Source organism: Tiliqua scincoides, chromosome 1 (genome assembly GCF_035046505.1).
Source record: "Tiliqua scincoides isolate rTilSci1 chromosome 1, rTilSci1.hap2, whole genome shotgun sequence".
Classification (NCBI taxonomy): Eukaryota; Metazoa; Chordata; class Lepidosauria; order Squamata; family Scincidae; genus Tiliqua; species Tiliqua scincoides.
In genome coordinates this window covers 50378375-50401334 of record NC_089821.1, presented here as the reverse complement: position 1 = coordinate 50401334, position 22960 = coordinate 50378375, and the positions used below count along the sequence as shown (strand labels likewise).

The 22960-nt window shown below is 42.7% G+C and overlaps 1 protein-coding gene across 1 annotated transcript in view; it reads right to left on the bottom strand.

The window, feature by feature from the left end:
• INSC (INSC spindle orientation adaptor protein) overlaps positions 1–7643 on the bottom strand; it is a gene marked incomplete at its 5' end in the record, with an annotated part of 106802 nt that extends 99159 nt beyond the window's left edge. The window contains 4 exons of the mRNA XM_066634678.1: positions 2982–3095; positions 4335–4458; positions 5683–5735; positions 7278–7643. Coding sequence (XP_066490775.1) covers positions 2982–3095; positions 4335–4458; positions 5683–5735; positions 7278–7643 — 657 coding nt within the window. The remainder of the gene's footprint in view (positions 1–2981; positions 3096–4334; positions 4459–5682; positions 5736–7277) is intronic.
• Between the last annotated feature and the right edge of the window lie 15317 nt (positions 7644–22960).

Sequence of the window (22960 nt, the reverse complement as noted above, 5' to 3'; positions counted from 1 at the left end):
TGGCTCACTGACTGGAAGGAACTGGATGCGCTGAAGAGAAATATGAGGAGAAGGGGGCTGCTTGAGGCTTCCACGGATTCCTGTACTTAAGCCTTAAATGGTCTTGATGGGCACAAGTCTCAACACCACAAGATAAAAAAGTTGGAGGTATATAGGCAGTTTCTAAATATAACACTCCAAAACAGGCCTCGGAAAGTGTTTTACAGTAATTCCCGCAGCTTCCTTTATTAAAACAGCATTGATTTTCACAGAGAAATAATAAATATAACATTTATTATATATTCTATATTATAACAAATAATAAAAGGATTAATCTATGTTCTGTGTGTGAGTGTGATAGCGTATGCACATGTTAAATTGCTTAAAGTTGCTCTTCTATATGCTGCCATCAGCCACACATCAAGTGACGCTAACCTGAGGTCTACAGGGACCCAGGTCTTTTTTAATGTAAAGCTTAGTGCCACTGTCTCCAGCTTGTTGAGCATGCTGTAAACCATGTCACTACATGTTTGATCTCCTCAGTAGGTCCCTTTAGAGCAGCCATTTTCAACAACTGTACCATGGCACACTGGTGTGCAGCGAATGGTCCCCAGGTGTGCCGTGGGAATTTGGGAGAGGGTCATTTATCAATAGGACCATTGGGGGATGTGAGCCCCCATTGACAGTACAGTGTGCCTTGTCAATTGTCAAAAAGCTGATGGTGTGCCTTGACCATTTTAGTGCCTTGCCAGTGTGCCGTGAGATGAAAAAGATTGAAAATCACTGCTTTAGAGAACGCTGTGTCATGTCCAGAATTGTCCACATAATTATGTGTTTCTCTGTTATGGTTATGAACTTGTTTGGTTTGTTCTGAAACAGTGACAAAAGCTAAAATAATTTAGAAATAATTGGCTTTAATAAAACCCATTATAAAGCTTTTCTATAAGTATAACCCCACCTCCATCTTATTAAGACCTTCCTTAACTGAGTCCCATTGTGAACTAAAGGATTAAATTCAGGAAGATTTACGGATCTGAAAGTAGAAAGCAGAGCCTTTCTTCTTCAGGAATTCAGGAAAAAAAAAGTTCAAAACAAAAAAAAAAACTCAGACACAGAAAAAAATTCAAGGTAGCTATCAAAAGAAATATAAAATATAGGTAGGTCAAAGTGGGACCAGGGAAGGGATCTTGCTCTCCCTCTCCAGCAGAGGGGTTAAATGGTCAAACAGAACTATAGGATACCCAGTGACAGTAAAAAAGTAAGTCTTTCTTCACACAACACATAATTCATTTACAGGCTGCAATCCAATAGACATTTGCCTGGGAATAAGCCTCAATGAACTCAGAGGGACTTACCTCTGAGTAGACATGCATAGGATTGTGCTGTCAGAAAATTAATGACCGCAGAATTAATGTCAGACAATTGTACCTTATAATCAAGTTGAGCTTATACTCAATCTTTGCCTTTAGATGCCTATATAAAAAGGAGTTTATATGGTTTGAGTTTTGGTTTGTCTTCATTAACAAAGATTTTCCTGGGTGTTTATAATTGACCTTAACCACATGGCCTCTATTCAAATGTGTAAAGTCCTTTTTTTCCCCACAGACACCATTCAATTAAAGTGACTGGCAGCTGCAAATGACTCCTAAACAGACATTGCCAACTGACCTTTTGAAACGGAAAAGATTTGAAAAACGATCCATTGAAGTAATATAAAGCTCCTTAAATTGAAATGATCAGAACATAGGTTTCAGAAGAACCTGGTGTCCATTTAGAATTAAAACTACATCTTCTGATGATTAGGCAGTTTACTACTCCAAACCTAGAGTGGAAAACCGGAACTAACATGGTCTCATCTTCTTTCAATAAATAAACTGAAGATTTTGGATTGAAGGTGCTGTGGCTTGCAGCCCAATCCTCAGCTGCCTGGGGCATGGGGCTACAGGGGTGCCAAAAATGGTTGCCACCACATCTTGTAGACTCCGCGCAATCACCAGCAGCTCCTCGAGAGAAGGGAACTTTTGTCCCCTTTCTCTGGGTAAAGCTAGTAGCCCCGCAATAGCTACTCGATTCTCTGCCAACCAAAAGGTCGGCGGAGAATCAAGAGCCTCCGTGTTGGGCGGTGAACCTGATATGGAAGCTCTGGATCTGGTGGAGCAAAGCTCCATCAGTCCAGCCTCCCTCCCTCTCCAGGAATGCCACTTCCCCACCCTCTCCCCACCTCCCCCCTCGCCGGAACGCCTCTTCCCCATCCTCTCCCCACCTTCTGCCTCCCCCCTCCCCAGAATGCCTTCTCCCTGCCCTCAGGATATTTGTGGCCATGAACTAATTTTGTTCTCCAAAATTATCTGAGCATAACACAACAAAGGGATCAAAAACGTTATGCAGTGGGCATTTAGAACAGTTTCTATTAACAGAAACATCCCACAAAACTGCAAGAAATTTGGATTTAAAAAAATATACATATGTTCTCAATACTTCCTATTAGCCTTATTACAAGTTTTAGAAAAAGCTCTACTCAAGTACTACTGCTTTTGAAAGTTAAGACTGATAGTGGTGAGACGAGAGGCTTTTTCCATGATGGTGGTTTCTCTACCTAGGGAGGCCCAACTGTCGAGTCACTGTCTTCATTCAGAAAAGCAGCAAAAATGTTTCTCTTAAGAAAAGTGGCTGATCATTTGAGGTGTTGTAATGTTACTGGACTTGCTTGCCATTTTGGCTTTTGAGTCTTTAACTCAAATTGTTACTGTAATTGTTATCACTGCATCATCATCTGTTTGCTTTAACTTATTGTTAGCCTCCATAAGAACATTTATGGACTCACCAGTTGGAGAAAATATTTTAAATGAAGTGAGCAAACTTTAGAACCAATGGCTTCCTCCTTAGAATGTAGAATAGCTTGTCTGGGATTTGGTTATGCAAAACCCTTTGATACCATCATTTAAACATCCAGACAGACAAGTCCAGAAAGGATGAATTGAAGGAAACCAAGTGTGGCTTACCTTAGCAATGATGCGACACAAATGAGAGCCTTCCTGAGTAAGACAGAATAAGTTGCTTGTAGCTGATTCAGCAGAATACAGATTATCTGATGAATCTATTTCTCTCACAAGGTTCTGTTTGACACATACCAAAATAAATTCCACTTACTGCACAGACATAGACACAGACAAAAGAAGTGATTTCTTAGGATATTCCCCCAAGGCTATTCATGAATTTAATCCATTTAAAGTGTTGCCCTGCAACTGGGAAGAAGAATTATTGCTTTGGGAAAAGGGCATTCCATTTTGCCGATCTCATTATTCAGTCCAAGCCCTCAAGTTTGCGCTATAAATGTAATACAAATAAACAGTAGCCGGAGTACATTTGTGCTACTACTCCTATATTGTGCAGACTCCTATATAAAATCTGAATTTTAAAACAAACAAAAAACAATACAATAACTGGTATGCTGAACAATGTTTAAATTAAGAAAGCAACAAATACTTTTATTATATTTCTCCATTTTTTCCTGTGTTGTGTGTTTTATTTATTCAGCTGTGTCTGACTCTTGGTAACTTTACTGGTGAGAGCTCTCCAAGCTAACTTGTCAAGCATGGTTTCTTTCAATTGTTGGACATCACCACCAATTATTTTCAGGTCTGCCCAGTTTGGGGGGGGGAGGTTATGACAGGATCGTGTGGCTGGCAGAAGTTGGACCGCCCTGGTCTAGACTATCTGGGTGAGACTGCGAAACTGTACTCCCAACTCCTCAAAGGAGAGTGCTCTGGAGGAGTAGCAGAACAGTATAGATATTTCAAACAATAATTAGAGGATAGAAATCTAAACACTTAGATCAAGGGTGCCCAAACCCCGGCCCGGGGGCCACTTGCAGCCCTCGGGTGCTCCCAATCAAGCCCGCGGGAGCCCCCAGTCTCCGATGAGCCTCTGGCCTTCCAGAGACTTGCTGGAACTCATGCTGGCCAGATGCAACTGCTCTCAGCATGACGACGACAATTCAACCTCTCACCTGAGCTGTGGGACGAGGGCTCCCTCCACTATTTGCTGTTTCACGTCAGTGATGCAGCAGTGGCAGTGAAGGAAAGGCTGGCCTTGCTTTGTGCGAGGCCTTTTATAGGCCTTGAGCTACTGCAAGACCTTCATTCATTCATATAAGTTCCATTTCTAATAAATTCATGTATGTAAATTTATTCAAATTTTAAATGTAAATTAAATACTTTTTTTTCCCTGGCCCCCAACACAGTGTCAGAGAGATGATGTGGTCCTCCTGCCTAAACGTTTGGACACCACTGACCTAGATGAATGTTACCCTATTTTTTAAAGTATCTCCTTACTGTTCAAAAATATTAACTAACCTTTATTTCATGTGTTAATGCTAGTTCTATCAGTTGGCCAAAATACTGTGCAACTGTAGTTAGTGCATCATTAATACAAGATTTCATTGATTTTAATATCTGTTCATCTTCAATCTGTATGCACCTGAAAAAGAAATAAAATTAAATATTACGTAAAACACTACACTAGTTTCATTATATATCCCTGATGATACATGAGCATGTGAACCACTGAAATGGAAATGTTCATGCTCCCAAACAATAAAGCAGGATCCCAGACCTAACCTGAAGAGGAATGCAAACAACTGAAACATAACCAGTTAGTTTGTAACTAGATTACATAGCTCCTAGTACATAGTGGTAGTAGTTCTTTATAACAAATGATAAGCTGAATGACTGGAATTGCTGAACTACATGGGAATGCATTACATAAGGCAGCAGTTCAGTTTAAACAGCAGTAAGTTCTTGCAGGGATGGGAGGCAGTGATGCGATCCCCAGGATCACGTCGCTAAGGGAGCTGCAGGGATTGGGATGCACTAACCAGTCCCTGCAGCAGCCTTCCTGGGATGTGAGGAGCCCTGTGCAAGTGTCTGCAGGGCTCCCCGGGTCTTGAAAAGTGAAAGCGCAGCAATTGCACTCCACTTCCGCAAAACTAGAAGTGGAGCACGAACGCTGCACTTTCACTTTTCAAAACCTGGGGAGCCCTGCAGACCCTCGCGCAGGGCTCCCCACACCCCAGGAAGGCTGCTGCAGGGATTGGTAAGTAAATGCCAGTCCCTACAGCCCCCTTAGCATTGCTGTCTTCCCCCTGCCCCTTAAGGGGAAAGTGGCCAGGAGACCCATAGGGCCAGGGTGCCTTACTCAGGGGTAAGGGGAAAGTTTCCCCTTGCCTCTGGCTGAGCCGATGCTGGCCTCTATCCTGCGCTGGATACAGCGCAAGCCTCTTAGCTTGCCTATTCCGGCACAGGATAGGATTGCACCCTTAAACAACTAGTGAGACCAAACAGCCGTTGTTGAGCACAGGTACAACTATTAGTTACAATGCACAAGTTGGTCATGATGACCCACAACCCCACATGCACAAGGACTTTCTGCTCTTTTAAGGCTAAAGTTCCACAAACAGATGAAGGTTTTCCATTGCACAAATTAATGGATTTATCTGCTAATTTCAGCCTCCTTGGGGGGGGGGGGGAAGCTCCATTTGCATTTCAGAAGTGGTAGATCAGGCATTATTTGAGAACAGGAGATCCATTTTTTATTTTCAGAATCCACTACAATATAATAATTCTCCAAATATTAAATAGCTTCACAATATTTAGACCTTGGAGTAGATTTGCAAAGGACATAACCCATAACATTCAATATTACCTTTCTGTAACTGTTGTAAGCTCTGAGCATTTTTCCACTAGCATTTTTTCATACTGTGGAAGAAATAAATATTGTTTTAAAATGTGCTAAATGCAGTTCCTTTTGGCAGCATTAGAAATCATTAAATTACTATAATTTAATTCATAATTTCTCAGTGTGAGTTTTATTTGAAAAATGTTTTAATGAACTTTAATGAATTTTGTGGTCATAATAAATATATATACCTAGTACTAACTCCTTCCCAGGAGTCAAGAAGCACCAGAGTAAATATGTGTCTGAAACCAGTTGGGGAAAGTGAACAAGTTAGAACAGAAATCAAACTCTGTGCAGAAACTATGAAACCACAGAAAGTTTCCAAGGCTTCATAATATGCCCCCATGCCAAAACACTACGTGACATTATTCCCCACTCTCCTTATGAAGAGCATTTTATTGCAGCGACAACTCAATATGGGTGAGATTCTCCCTGTGATTAGAGATACTAAGGGCACAATCCTGACTGCTCCTTGGGCCATGCAAGTCCCTTGCACTAGCCCAAGAGGGTCACAAACGTGACGTAAAGCATGCTTGCACCTCCTCGAGAGTCGACCAGGCCAGCGCAGGGATGTGCGCGGGCCCGCCGAGGCTGCCTCCAGCCTCTGAGTAGACTTGAGAAGGGAGGTTGAGTCAGCCAACACAGGGGTCTGGGCTGGGTGGAGGCGGGGAGGAGACGGGAGGGAGGTGTTCCAGGGTGGGCGAAGGGTAGTCCAGGGTATGGGCGGGTGAGAAGCAGAAGGTGGGGCTGGCACCCAGCAATTATGCCAGATCTCAGGCCACTCCGCTCTCCTGATTAATGCCACCTCCGGAGGTGGCACAAGTCCAAGGAAACCCAAGGGTAAAGGGAAGAGCCACTTCAGGCCCCTCCTGACCTGCCTGTTCCACCGCAAGATAGGATTGTGCTGCATGTGTCTAACATCCCCATCATAGGGAAGATCTCTCCCCCCATGGAAAGTGTTTGTCGATGCAGACAAACGTTCTATGGAGCCTTAAGAACATAAGAACAGCCCTGATGGATCAGGCCATAGGCCCATCTAGTCCAGCTTCCTGTAACACACAGTGGTCCACCAAATGCCCCAGGATTTGTAGTAAGGACAAGCCCTGTGGTAAGGACAAGCCTCACCAGCATGCTCAAACAGTGCCGGACTTGGAAGGGGGGCAGGGGGACAAATGTCCCAAGTACTGCATCCACGCACTGTTCTGGATAGTGCAGGAAGCCTTCTGAGGTTTCTGATGCAAATTTAAACAGTACTTAAACAGCGATTTAAGGTTTCCCAGAAAAACTATTTAAGACCACGGGGAAGATATGAACAAGATATGTATATTTTCTCTTCTGTCGTTTGCAGCTAATAAGTTTCCAAGTGAGAAAAAGTGCTTATTTTTGGTCATGAACCGTTTAATGACATCACTTCCTGTCTAATGACATTACTTTCAGCCCTCAGCAGGCATCATGAATGCTATTCGGCCCTCTGTATGAAATGAGTTTGACACCCCTGCCCTAGATTTCTTCCCCCTTTTTAAAGTACTGTGGATGTAAATAGTATTTCCTAATAATCCTACCTGATGCATTTCTTCCCAAGAATTCCTTGTGAACGTATTGTACTCAGTTATCATTGACCGAACATGACAGTTGACTCTTACTGTCATGCTATGAACTCGCTGCCATCTGTTCTTCTCTAATTTTTGAACTATCCTGGTCAGTTCAGTGCTTATTATCCAAGCTCTTTTCAACAACAACTGTAAGTTATCACAGGCACCATATTGGGAAGTAAGAGAATATTCACTTTGTGCGTCTTCTTCTATATTGATTGGTTTAGACTGAAGAATGCACATGCATTCACAATCAGTCATAAGTTTTAAGTCTTCCATCCAACGCTGGACCGAGTCCACCTGGATTAAATGCAAGCTAAAAAGAGGGAAAAGAAAAGACAAATATTACTTGTTTTATTTTTACACATACTAGCTCTTCACAAATGGCCCTGGTACACATTCTAGATCTTCATTTTAGATAAAAGGGTTTAAAATAGGAGATCTTCCATTATTGTCAACATCAGGACAAATAGAGCCACATGGCTTTCTCCAGGCTTAGGGCAAACTGGGTAACTCCTCCTTTCATGAAGTTCCATATTCATTTTGAAGTTGTACAGGTTGGTCCTTGGCATCCACATGCGTTCCATTCCTAGAACTCGCGCAGATGCCAAAAACCATGGATAAAGAAATCTGCTTGATCTAGTTTCTGAGGCACGGGGAGATCACATGTGGCTTCCCTGCTACTCAGGGGTCCTCCCACACACAACCTCTGGTCATGACTGAGAGTTCCTCTGTGGGTCCTCCAGCCACAGGTTCAAAACCTGCAATGGGTCAAATCCACGGGTTCTGAATTCGCAGATAAAGAGGACCCACTGTAAAGCCCTTTGGATCCAGGCATTTGAACTGAGACCTAAATTAACTTAGGGTGCAATCCTAACCTCTTATGTCAGTGCTTTCCAGCACTGGCAGAGCAGTGTCAATGGGATGTGTGCTGCATCGTGAAGTTGGGTGTCAATTATGGAGGCCTCCTAAAAGTAAGGGAATGTTTGTTCCCTTGCCTCAGAGCTACATTGCACTTATGTCAGTGCTGGAAAGTACTGACATAAGGGGTTAGGATTGCGCCCTTAAGATCAGATATTCTGAGGATGGTTTCATGACCTGCTGGATCATACCAAACATCATCTAGTCCACCAGTATCTCCAGCAGTGGTCAACCACAAAAACCACAAAAAACACACACACAAAAAAAACACCACACGGTAAGTTTGCCAACAGAGCATGATAGAAATAGCCATTCCATGTTTGTCCCCAGAGTCTTGAGAACTATGCTTGAAAAAAAATATTACATTTCTCACTCTCAAATTAAATACCCAATGGCTGCAAACTCATTCATTCAAAGAATCTACAAATTCTCAGTTAATTGGACTAATCCTCTTTTAAAACAATTCAGGTAGCCATCACTACTACTTGTGGCAATGGATCCGATATATTCATTATGTATTGTATGAATAAATATTGTTTGCAGTGACTCCAATTGGTTATTCTATTTTTGGGGGAGGAAATCTGTATAATTCATTGCCTTCATGCTATTATTATTATTATTATTATTATTATTATTATTATTATTATTATTATTATTATTATTATTATTATTATTATTAACCTTGATCATGCCAAATATTAGGCAGCCCACCATCTAATTTTTAAGGATGAACTTTTTTTGTAGGTAACAATCTCCAGACTCTTTTAAGTATTTCAGTAGTCCTATACCTTCTCTAGTTCTAATACCCTTTTTGAGATCAGGCAACCAGAACTGCCCAATTATACCACATATAGGCGAAGCTCTATAATGGCATCATTATATTTATATAATGGCATCATAAGATTTGCCATTTTATTCAGAGTCTGTTCCCTATTTCTAAAATTGAATCCTCCTTGTTTAGTGCTTGTTCTAAACAATGTTTCCAGGGAGCTAGTTCTCACTTTGGTCCAAAGATCTCTTTCTTGAAATCTCGTCCAAACCAATATATACCCCATTCACTTATATGTGAGGTATGTGTCGTGAAGTTCAATACTTTGTAGTTACATTACATTACATCTTATGTGCTATACACAAGCTCATTCACCCAGTTTGGATCAATACTTTTTGCATCCTTACTGCTTTGCATCCTGATTTTGGGACCTGAGCAATGATGGGAGGTAGAGATTCAGGGCCTAATCCTATCTAATTTTCCGGTGCTGATGCAGCTGTGTCAATGGGGCATGGGCTGCATCCAGCAGTGGGAAGCCAGTCACAGAGGCCTCCTCAAGGTAAAGGAATGTTTGTACCCTTACTTCAGGGTTGCACTTTGGCTGCATAAGTGCTGGAATGTTGGATAGGATTGGGCCCTCAGTCTGGCTATTTACACAGCATGCAGCCAAACTACCCAGGAAGCTTCTCAGCTGCAGCAGACTAGAGCAGGTCACAAGGTATGACCAGATGCTTGCAAAAGCTTCCACATCATCCGGTTTGATCTGATCTGAGCAACAAAGAAATTCTGGTGATGTGCTTCTTGTGAGCAACCACCTTCATTTCTGCCTTGCCTAATTCCACTCCACCTCAATTTGATAAAAGCTAGTTAATTAATGAATTATATTAAAATCTTGAGAATCTATTTTATGAGGGGGGAAATGTAGCAGTTATGATTGCTGAGAAAAACTTGAAAACATATGACAATTCCTGCCCAATCCTATCATTGGCCTGTGCTGCCGGAACTTGTGTTCTGGCAGCACAACCCAACTCACAGCGTTGCAATATATGATGTGATGTCATGCACAATCAGACTGCTGCCAGAAACAGAGCGGTGCTGGCCTTACATACATCAGATCTTATCCCCTCTTTTTAAAATCTTCACCACCCCTTTTTGCCCCTCAGACATATACCACCACAATGGGTAGCATATGTCAGTGGAGACCAATAGGCAGCCTGAGGGCTGACATGGAGTTTAGGAAAATATTTTTTACTTACCTCCCATTTGCCTTTGGTGCGCCTGCACCCACTATAGCACTCAGCACAAGCCTTTTTGGCATGGCTACCTGCTACAATATGGGAGGGAGGATTGGGCTCAAACACACATACACAAACTCTCAAACCAGTATACGGAATAGACATTTGGATCTGAACAGTTTTATATTACAGCCTTATTCATACGGAATATAAGATGCTTTTATGAAAAATATTCACATGGCTCAATTTTATTTTTTTTACATATATACATACCCACCTATGACAAGTTTAGGTACACACATTCACCTACAAGTGACCAAACAAATCAAAGGTACCAAGCAATGTGTACACATACAGAATTGCCATCAAGAACACACAGAAACTTCCCCCAGAGCTTCAGGTACACAGCTCTAAGCACCATTATATCCTACATTACTTTCTCAATTCTGGTTAAAATTAAAATCAATAAGTGAACCAGACAGATAGAAACCTTTATGAAATAAAATGGTTAGACCAATTTTCCTGAGATTATTAAAGGCATGAGAATGACAATCATTCTGAGTCCTTGCTAACAGCTGTAAAAACAGCACTGCCCTTACTGTTCCTCTTAGTGGTGCTCTTGGTTCAGGCCCTAATTAGATTCCATGAATCAGTGCTGAAAGCGGTGAAAAAATAATGGCACTCTTGAAAAAAATGGAATAAGACATTTTCTGACCTAGGCCATGAATATCACTAGCTGAACATTTTTGGTATACTCACAAAAGTGCTTCAACTTGAATAAAACTACAGCTTCCAGTCACTCGCCTTTAGCGTGGAGATTGGATAGGCATGCATCCTTCAGCAAACATAACCCTTGCAACGGAAACATATTGTGTAGTGTTTGTATAATGGACCAGTGGAATATTCTAAACCTGACTTGTATCAGAAACAATGTCAAGAACTGCCTTGTTAAGGCAGAGGACAAGAGAATTAGGTTCTGAATGTTCGAATTTCATTTACAGAATGCATAAGTAGTATACTGAATATGAAATGCAAAGACAATGTCACATAAGTTCTCCTTTTTCCCTAAAATGCTGGAATACAGTGATGACAAACAACCGCCTATCCTTTCTCTAGCAACAGAAAGGATAATATATCATCAGGAATGAATAATATTTATTTTTTAAAATTATAAATATTCTTAATAATTCAAAAAACTGTTTTTGTGGGCATTTTTGCCAGAATTCAGATACAGCAGTAGGCTGTGCAGATGAAGTTACTACACACGCACTTGGCCCCCTAACAGAAGGGTGGTCACAACAGCTCTTACAGCACTCATAATCTGTTTGGAAGGGGGGAGCCTGAATGCGGCTTTCTCCATTTACCCATCCTCCCCACAGATGACCGGTGCTTTCAAAGCTGATACTGCAAATGCTGACCATCTGCTCTATGAGAGCTTGTGTAGGACATATTAGTAAATGGCATCCACGGGGGGCAGGGGTTGACAGCTAATCAAATATGCTGGTTAAAAATGTTTTTACAAGCCTTCCCTCAGCTCTCCCCCCAACTGAGGGCCCAATCCTGTGCTTGGTGGCATGGCTCCGTGCTGCAGAATACTGTTGCAAACACTGTCGTAAGGCACGTTTGCGAGCCTCACTGCCAGGCTCCTGCCCGTGCTAGCCCAGCGCCAGCCAGTGCTGGGCTACTGGGGGGTGGTCGCAAAGAGCCGTGGCACACTAGGCGGGGACGGGGGTGGGGAGGTGGTGTTCCAGGAAGGGGGAGGCCAGCAGGGGGCGGAGAGAGGGAGGGCTGGAGGCGTGCCAGGGAAGCGTGACATGGGGAGGGAATCAGGCAGGAGGCGTGCCAGGGGAGGGAGGGAGGCAGGTCCACGGAGCTCTGCTCTGCAGGATCCAAGGGCTTGGGTAGGGCTCTGTGCCCTACACAAGCGCCTTTACTTTACCGCCAACCTTTTGGTCAGTAGTAAAGTGAATAGCTCCCTTGCAGGGTTGCTTCCCTTACCCAGGAGAAGGGGATGAAAGTCTTCTTCTCCCGAGGCGCCTCCCGCGGTAGCCCGGGGAGTGCAGGATCCGGCAGCAGCCCTTCTCAGTACCACGGAGCCTGAGTGCCCCGGGCAGCTCAGGATTGGGCTGTGACAAGGCTTCCTTCTTCCTCCATCACGTGAGCTCTCTAGGAATGCAGACTTAACATTCTAAGCAGAGCCCTCCTGAGAAAGTTTACACTCCTAGAGAGCCGTCATGAGGAAGGATGGAAGGTGCAGCACCACTACAGAGAGAGCCCTGTACAGTAAAAGAGAGAGAGAGTTGGGAGGTAACTCTCATTCCTACCCTTGCCCAGTCCAGTTTTACCTGCTCCCCACTGCTGCCTTACCTGGTCTGGTGGATGCAGAGTTGTGGTACTCTCTCACCTTCAGAGCCAGAACCTTTTGCATTTTCAGCCACAACTGACTCTGAAGGCAAGGAGAAGGAGCCAATTTAACCAGCAGCCAGGCACCTAATGAAACTTAGTGTTTTGCCCCCCCCCCGCCCATGCCTTGCAGCAGCATGAGCCAAATGGCCACTGATGGAATGCTCCATGCTCCTTCAGCTGCCATTTTACAACAGCAGAAGTAACTTCTGCTATTGTAATGGGCTCCACAGAACAGACCAATCCTGGACTGAGCTCTAAGAACATTATCCTATTCTTGTCTATTTGAAAATAAGTTCCATTGATTTCAGTGGGGCTTACTTTCAGGAAAGTATGCATAGGGTTATAGGTTTATATGCTAAAAATAAAAGAAGATTCCCCTTTATCTTGTACCACACATCATCTGTACCATTCTAGGGCAATTCAGGACACAACAAAGTTCCTTTTTTCTCTAACCATAAAATTATGTGGTTTGTAAATAGTGGGAATTGCTGTCCAGTTCACAGGAGAAACAAATGAAGCATTTATGTAAATATTGCTTTTAATTATTTAAATATATTAACTTACAAAAATTACGGATCACTTGAGATACATGTACACATCCAACTTTTTTAAAAAAAACTTTCTATTCTTCATTCAGACTTCTGTAGTTTTGACATATTTTTTTTAATCTCACAAATATCTAAGTACAGAATATGGTTTAACAACATTTGAACATATGTCCTAACCAAAATTACATGCTTTCACAAAAGACTGAAGTAATGCTTACAGAGTACAACAGTAGCCAATGGAAAGGTCTATTCAGTCAGGAACGAGTAACCAACCGCCCAATCCTAACAATAATTTCCAAAACATACCAACTAAGATTTATTTACAGTTTTACATATATATTTAACTATGCACATACACCAATAATTATTTATATAGCAGGCAACTGCTGAAATAATAATAATAATAATACTTTGTAGTGGAAATTAAAGGAAAGATTTGAAGATTATTAAAGGAAATAAAGTCCCTTATAGCACATTGATTCATATTATCATTTAAACAAGGGAAGATTGTAGCCAGGGTGGTCAAGTGGGTGCACTGGCCCACCCACAGCATTGCTAGGATTTGGGGGGAAATTGGTCAAAAACCTACTCACACAAGTTTTCATCCACTTCTGGGCCCTTACTGTGAGGTCCTGTTTCCAGTATACAATTCAGATCAAGACCTGGCCCAGGTTATATAATTTGTGAGACCACATTTGTGGTCTCACATTTTTTAAATGCTCTCCTTAATGTAAAACACCCTAAAAATTGGAAACTACCATGTTTCCCCAAAAATAAGACACTGTCTTATATTTTTTGTGGCTCAAAAAAATACACTAGGTCTTATTTTTGGGGTAGGTCTTATTTTTTTTTTTAATGTACAACAATCCACAGTCATTCATGTACAAAAATATACCATACAAAAATATCCCGTCAGCACCCAGGAGGATGCCTGCCTGCCTGTCTACTCAGAAGTCAGTCCCTTTATAGTTAATGGGACTTACTCCCTGGAACGTGTGGAGAGGGTGTCCCCTTAGCGCCCAGGAGGATCCCTGCCTGCCTGTCTACTCAGAAGTCAGTCCCTTTATAGTTAATGGAACTTACTGCCTGGAACGTGTGGAGCGCGTCAGAGCCCGGTAGGCAGGGTTGCCTCGCTTGCTGCTTCCCACCTCAGTTCCTCCTCAATGTTCTCTACCCAAGGCAGCACAGCTGGTGCTTTCTAGGTGGCGCGCGGGAGTGCAGTGTTCCCGGTCCTGTTATCCACCTGCCCTGCCCGAGAACCCCTCCCACCCACCCCCCGTCCTGGCCCTGATCACAACTAGGTCTTATTTTCGGTGTAGGTCTTATATTTCAGCAATTCTCAAAAAACACACTAGGTCTTATTTTTGGGGAAACACAGTAGCACATGAAAGAGAGATTCTAGCACTGCCCATTCGCTCTTGCCCAATTCTTATTTGCAGGACATGGCTTTGTGGCAGGGGAACTTTGTTCGGTTATGAAAGGGTTACTATGCTATGAAAGGGTGAATACTGAAGGCAGAAAAAAGGCAGGAAAACCCAAGCAGAGAACCAGAGGGAAGACTGTTAACTGTCAGGTCCAACTGTCAGTTACCATATATGGAAAGCCATCTATATGTTCAGGATGGGTTCTATAAAAGCAGGAGCCTGGGTTGGAGAGGGGGTGTGTCACTTTTTCCTCAGAGGCTTTCCTCTCAGGAGGTTGCTTGGTCATGCTGCTGACCAGAGGAATGAGAAGGGAGCAGACTGCCATCCTCAGAGTCTTGCCTGAAGCAGACTTTCCTGTAACACTCTCAGTGTGGATAAAGTAGATAGAGTGTCACCAATTAGGAAGGTGAGGCTTGAAAGAGTTGAATAAATGCTTCATTTGTTTAAAGCCCTTCATTCAGGCCTCACCTTTCTAATTGGTAACAGTATCTATCAACTCTGCAAGATGGGTGCCCAAAAACCTCATGGACATTCACAAAAAGCAGCAAATGGTGTCCATGTTGACTGATAAGGGCATACAAAAGTTTGTGCCACATGACAGCAAGTGACTCAATTCGGGTGGTAATTATGTTGAGAAGCAGTGTTGTATGCTAAATAATTTTTGTGCATAATAGAATTGTTTTCCATTATTCGTGTTTTGTTAACAGCTGCCAAAGGTTACTTTCTGAATAACCCTCACAGCAAAGAAAACATCATCAAAATATCTACAGTTATGTGCTTACTGAACTCTAGGTCCACTTGATTCTCCAATAACCAGTAAGGCTCCTAGCTGCAGGGCTAGGTGACTCTACAATAAAGTTCACTCTGACTTAAATATTACTCGTTGGCATCCTTCAGTCTCAGAAGACTATGGTGTCACGCTCTGAATGGTGGTTCTGGAACAGAATGTCCTCACCAGTGCGCGAAGCCTGGGTAAAGTAGATAAGGAGGATAGACTGTTACCCATGCAGCAAATCCCCCCTCTCCATGTCGCTGAAATGGTCCAATGGAAAGGCAGAGGCCAATATGGTTGGTTCCAGCGGCGTCGCAGGAGTTGCCAAAACGTGACTGTGTTCAGCCATGAACTGCCTCAGGGACTCCGGCTCCGGATTTTGCCTCGAGGTTGACTCCTGAAGCCTTTTCCATAACTGGATGTAGCCACGAGGTAGTGGAGGTTTGGGATCAGAGTTTTCCTTCTCTCAGATGAGCTGCCTTCCCAGGCTGACGAGTCCCATCTACCCGGTGGCTGTTTAGTCGCCTCTTACGACAAGTACAGCCAAACTGAAGGCCTATTCTTATCCCCAGCCCCCAGGGGAATTGAAATGTAATCCCTCACATTACTTACAGTCTTTTCCAAATATTACATAAAAATAAGGAGATTAAATACACCACCTCTGTCACAGGTTTCAACCTTGTGACAGAGTTCTGGGGGCAAGAACTTTACAAACAGCTTTTATAAGGAACTGGCTTCTCTATTTCCAGTATGAAATGGTACAGTCCCCTCTACCACTCTAGGATCATAACTGTGGTCACTCTCCAGCCAGAGGCCCACAGCCACCATTTGGGTTCTTTTTTCCATTCTTTTGTTTTTCTTTCCCTGTATTTTTTTTTCTTCTTCAAGGAGACTGAACTCCAAACAACTCCACTGAGACAAGACTATATAAGTGGGGCCTTGGTATCTGTGGGGGATCCATTCTTGGTGGATGGATCTGGCTCCACATGGGTCTGGGGGACCCACATTGAGCCAGATCTGCGGATGCAAAATCTGTGAATATGGACAATCCACCTGTACTTTTATTTGAACAGAAAGACAATAATGAAGCCAAGGGGTTATTTTAAGATAAATGTACCAGTAAAATGCCTGCTTAAATGTATCTTCTTATTCTCTGGTCTACAGGCAGCATTTTCCCTTCATTTCCTCCCAGATCTCTTTTCATAGCTCACACTCTTAACTGTCACTTCAAACTGACCCCTCTACCACAACAGCCAATTGCATCTTTAGCCCAACACCAACAGTCCCCAAGGAGCACCTCAAGTGCTCTGTTAGAGAGAGAGAATAGATAGGTGGGATATAGATCATACCGAATTGAATTATCCATACAGTTGTGTCCAACCTTTGGTGATTTGTACAGATCGTATACCAATAATTAAATAAGAACAGTAGCATTTTATACCCCTTCATCAGATCTCACCTCTCATAGCTGTGTTTTCCCCCCAAACAGTATTATAAATACAAATCACAGTTTTTAAAATAAAACCACATTGGCATACATCAGTTCATTTTACCACAGTTACAACTTCATTCCGCTCATTTGGGAGGCAATTTGGTTCATTTTTTATTCATTCTGAATCAAATATAATGGTTACAAAAAAATAAACTTACTTATATTTTTGTTCCTCGTTTTCTTAATGTCCTTTTTTCCCCCTGCAAGAAGCTCATTTTGGTTGTCATCTCTGACAGTTGCCTTTTTTAAAAGTAGAATGCCATTTGCAGTGCAAATTATCCTAGCCATTCTGTGGGGGGGGGGGGGGGGATGGTGGCCACCAAAAAAAAAAAAAGCTCCTGTCCCATTGGAAATTGTCCTTTTTTTTCTCCTCAGAATGATACATCTGGGAATTCTGAAAAAAACATGCCCTGCTACCTCTGTCACTACAGACAGCTGTAAAAAAAATGCAAAAATGGGAGGAAGCAAACACAAATGTGCAACTAAGAGATTACATGAATGTGAAAATTTACAAATGGTGTTTGTGGTAATGAAAAGAAAAGGAATATGATGAAACATAGCCATTGCATGGTTGGCTGGTTGGCAACCTTCAGTCTCGAAAGACTATGGTATAAGCCTACAGCACCCGGTATTCCCAGGCAGTCTCCCATCCAAGTACTAACCAGACCTGACCCTTCTTAGCTTCCAAGATCAGACAAGATTGAGCATGTGCAGGGTAACAGTTGCTGCAGTGCACCATACTTTCAGCATCCATATTACAATCACAGGATTCTATACCCTGGGTCTCCTTTATATCTTTTCCTGAGTAGACGTACTTCTAAAACATGGGCCTAAAACATATACATGTTCCCCTTACACTGTGTATGCCAGAAAGGAGAGTTAGGGTTTGCCAGCATGAGCATCTGTCCTTTGACATTACATAAGCAAATACTAAAAAGCCTAAACTATAACTTTGACTGCAGTACAGTTAACTTATTTCCTTAAAATTCATTCAAATGAGACATGTCTCACACCCTTTCATTTTTAGTGCAAAAAAGCAAAGCTGCTCTTCAGTCTGGGCAGCCTCCCTGCAAAATTTGCACAATAAATGAATAGGGTCACCATAGGGAGAGGCAAGGTTGTTTAATTACATTAAGAAAAAGCATTTGTCAAAGTGTTTAGCATTGACCTGACAATTCTGAGTGGAAATTAGTGGATATCCCAGAAGATTCAACAGAGGCAAGAACAAAATGCATACAGGAGATGTTTGAAATTTCCAACATCAGCTGGTCAAGGTGGATTTGAGAGATCATTCATTAGTTCAACCCATATATTTAAGTGCTTCAGGCGGAGAGACTACAAAGTGCTCTTCTTATTTCAAACACACACACACACACACACACACACACACACAGATAATATATAGCAGGGATGGGCAAACATTTTGGCAGGAGTGCCACATCCTAGCCCCCCAACTTGGGGGGCTAGGAAAAACATTAATTTACATTTCAAATTTGAATAAATTTACATAAATGCATACATTAGAGATTGAATTTATATGAATGAATGAATTTTACTGAGCTTATTTATAATGCACATGAGAACTATAATAAAAGCATGTAGAACCACATGAGAACTATGAACTGTTTGCCACACACCTCTTGCACAGTGAAAACATAGAGACCAAGCCAGAAACACATGGAGACATAAGTTGTTCAGAGGCAATCGGGGTGTGTGTGTGTGTGTTAAAATAATGTCCAGAGAAAAGCAGAAAACACATGCGAAACTATAGAAAGCCTTGCTCTAACTCAGCCTGCATCTTGTGTCTGGTGGTTGCGACAGGCAGTTGCAGGCCAGTGTGGGCTGCAACAGTTTTCGACAGTCCAGAGGCTCCTTGGAGACTGGGAGCTCCCTGTGGCCCGGATTGGGAATCCCCAAGGGCCACAAATGGGCCCCGGGCTGGGGATTGCCCAACACCCTAATATAAAGAAATAGTAATGATATTGCTATTATTATACAGAATGACTTCCTGACTCAGCTGCATAGGAAGCAGTGAAGAAGAAGCCAAGGTTGACATTTCCAGTCAAGCTGCCACAATATACAGTTACCTGGCTATGGAACCAGGTGGATACATACTCCCAGTCAATCAGAACAGCTGGGATGCAGGGCATCACATAAGGACACAGAAGAGAAGCTTCTTCATTCTGGTCTGCTATGAGACTCTAAAAAAAGCAATTTTCAGCCTTTTTCAACTCATGGCAGACTGGCACTAAAATTGAAAAGGTACACTATCAGGTTTTTGGCAATTAGCAAGGCCCCCCCAGGTGAAAGATGCCTAACAGTCCCCCCTCCGCTATACCACTGGATCTAAGCAACAAGAAAGTACTTTTAATCTCAGTTCTCTTAACTCTAGGCTATATCAGTTTATGCTTTTAATTGAATTAGCACAATATATTAAAGTTGCTATTGTTTCTCCTGTTACAAGAACAGAATACATAGGGACATTTATGACATATTGACAAAAAGGTAATTCATCCAGACTTAACAATAGAAAAAAATAGTTACACATAAAAGCAGCACTAACAATAATTCAGTAGAAAATGAAATCTTCAAACATAAAGATATATATAATTCCCCCCCTGAATAATTCTATCCCAGTTTACTAATAAACAACACCTCTGCTCCATATATGCATAACCCCATGAAAAAACAGTTCCAAAAAAGTAAATTTCACTACAGCTGTTCTCTGTGCAACAGAGACTGAAGAGATAAGTTTTTCCTGTGTTGTTTGGTTGTTCTCAGACCAGCTGGGAAAATTAGTACTAAATATTAAGCATAGAATGCCTATGAATTAATGCGAACTACCATTTTATAAAAATTCCTGTTGATTGCTCTAGGTTGTACTGAAACAAATGACACAATGGCTGGCAGATGACAAGGCTTTGGGATGAAGCAGCGTGTTTGGGCAAAAATAGCCACACTATATTCCTTCTTACCTTCCATAGTTTTGCCTCAAGTCACTATTCCAAACCTATCAGTAACAACTGTTATCACTATGGTGGTGCCAACCCAGCAACCTCACTGGCTGTTGAAACTAAGCACTACAGGTTGTAGTTCACCCTAAATCTTTTTGACAGTGCAGGAACAAGATCATTAACAGCCCAATCCTGAGTTGCCCAGGGCACCCAGTTTTGGCGGCACCAAAAACAGCTGCTGCCGCATCCTGTGCACCCTGGGCTACTGCGGGCGGCTCCTCAGGGGAAGGGGACTTTTGTATCTGACAGTCTCACAGACGTGCCTTACAGCATGTTTGTGACAGTGTGCGCCAGCAGGAAGCCAGTGCGCCAAGCTCAGGATTGGGCTCTAAGGCTGCAATCCAATACATACTTACAAAGGAGTAAGTCCTACTTAATTCAATGAGACTTATTTCTGAGGAATGCCTAGGATTGCACTTAATAGTGTTTGCAAGATATTCTCTGAACTTGAATAATTCAGATGTATCTCAATAGGGTAAACAATGTCCTAGCTTGTGCTCAATGACATAATGTATATATTGTCAAGGATCTCAGGCTCAAGTTCAGTTGCCAGGGGAAAGTAATGAAGTTCAATGCATTTAATGGTTAGCTACATAATTGTGATATGAAGCAGATGCATTTATTACATAACATTATAATTATCATTATAATCATAATCTTAATATTTGAGCCCAGCAATTCAAATGAATACATATAGATAGAGGTGTTTGTTTCCAGTAAGTAAGATAGGCTTATAGCCTAAGGGCGCAATCCTATCCTGCACTGGAACAGGCAAGCCAGGAGGCTTGCGCTGTATCCAGCACAGGATTGTGGCCATATGCAGCTCAGCCAAAGGTAAGGGGAAACATTTCATAAAAGTCTTGCTCCAACTCAGCCTGCAGTTTTGCATCTGGCAGTTGTGACTTGCAGTCATGGGCCAGCACGGGCTCCAACAATCTCCAATGGGCCAGAGGTTCATTGGAGATTAGGGGATCCCTGCAGGCCGGAATGGGGGTCCTCGAGGGCCGCAAATGGCCCGTGGGCCGGGATTTGCCCACCCCTGGACAAGAAGTTTCCCTCTAAAAAAATAGGGGTTCATGGAGTTTAGAACAGTGATTTTCAACCTCTTTCATCTCTCAGCACACTGGCAAGGCACTAAAACAGTCAAGGCATACCATCAATTTTTGGACAATTGACAAGGCACACTGTGCTGTCAGTGAGGGGCTCACATTCCCCAGTGGCCCTACTAATAAATTACCCTCTCCTAAATTCCCGCGGCACACCTGGGGACCATTTGCGACACACCAGTGTGCTCTGGCATACTGGTTTAAAATGGCTGCTAGAACATCTATGAGGTTTGTTAGAATAATTACCCAAGACAGAACTGAAGCGGACTCTTCTTTGCAAACTAGGGTGGGACTTTGGTATCTGTGTGTGTGTTCCATTCCAGAAACATCCCAGTATCCACCAAAATCCATGGATACCGGATATTCCCTTATATTCCATTACATCAAGCCCCATCTAGTGGCTGAATGAGGTGTAACAGCTATACCAATGCATTCCGGGGAAACACTGGGAACCTGGTCTTTGGAGCTGATTTTTGGCCCTGAAAGGCTTAGAAATGGCACGGTTTTGCCACATGAAGATAGGAACCCCAATTTTCGCTTGCTTTTTCTGTACTTAAAGATATTTCAGCTGGGACCCTATTATTCACAGTGAGTCAAATCTGTGGGTGACGGATCCATGGATGCCAGGTTCCCACTGTACTAAGTACACCAACATTCTTCATTTACTGGCAGCTTTCATTAAAATAGAATTCATTCATTTGCATGAGTTGAACTAGTAGGTTCTTTAACTATAATGTCTACCAGTTTGTCTTACTGCAAAGTGCTGCTTGTAGGAAACTCACTGAAGCCTCTTTGTGAATATGATGGCACTCCCTGTAAAGTCTTCCAATCTTGTTGCATAGAAGCTTACATCAAAGTGAAACTGCATAGCAGAGTCAGAAGTTCAGTAACTTCACACCTGCATTCTTTCACTCTTTGGTGGATGCCGTGAAGTTCTGGTGACTTGTTTAATCTATTAGCTGCTTTGAAAAATTTCTTCTATGGAAATTTTAATATGTGACAGTTTATCAGCTGTATTACCACAAAGGCATTCACCAGGAATGGTGATTTAACATCCTCATCAAACAGGATGGAGAGATGAGGAAAATGTACCATATTCACTTTTTCCACAATAGTTTTATGATCTGAGAGTTTCACTTATAATGTAATCCGTGACAAGCTTCTTTGCTCTAGGACAACCCAATCCTAACCAGCACTGGGGCAGTGGGGCCCATGCTATATCCTGTGGCAGTTAGGAGCAGGCTGGAGGTCTACTTAGGCAGAGGGACATTTGTCCCCTTACCCGATGTAAAGCCCCTCACTGCCTAATAGGGCTATTTGGATCTGCATTGGCTAAATAGCTGGTGCAAGTCCAAGAAGCCCACGTTGGAGAGGAAATGCTCACGAAGGGGGCATAGGATACGGCATAAACCTGCTTAGCTGGTCACCCCCCCCCAGCCTGATCTGTCCCTGTTCCGCCCTCCCCCCATCCCTGCACCTCATGGAGCAGCTCTTGCCTGTCCCAGGAGCTGCAGTTTCAAATTCAGCTCTGGTGAGACAGCAGGGGTCTTCCCACCAGCGCAGCTTGCTCATGACTCATCACAACACTCTGGTCCATAAGGTAAGGTTAGGATTGCACTGTGATGCTATAGTTCAACCTGGCTAAATGAGCCTGCCAAGGGAACCCTGGATTTCAGCCACCTCCTTTATGAAAATGAATTTCACCTTCAGGACTTCCTTCCTATCCTTATATCATTACTCCCTAGGGATACTATTATTCCTTCCCACTACCTTGTTAAGAAATTATTTTTCTGACTTTTAGGTCCATCTAACTGCTTATGGAAGTGGTATAGTCATGTAAGCAATGCAGCATCAGAGAAGGAACATGAGAACATAAGACCTTTGGATCAGGCCAAAGGTCCATCGAGTCCATCTTCCTCTATCTCACAGTGGCCCGCCAAATGCTTCAGGGAGCACACAAGATAAC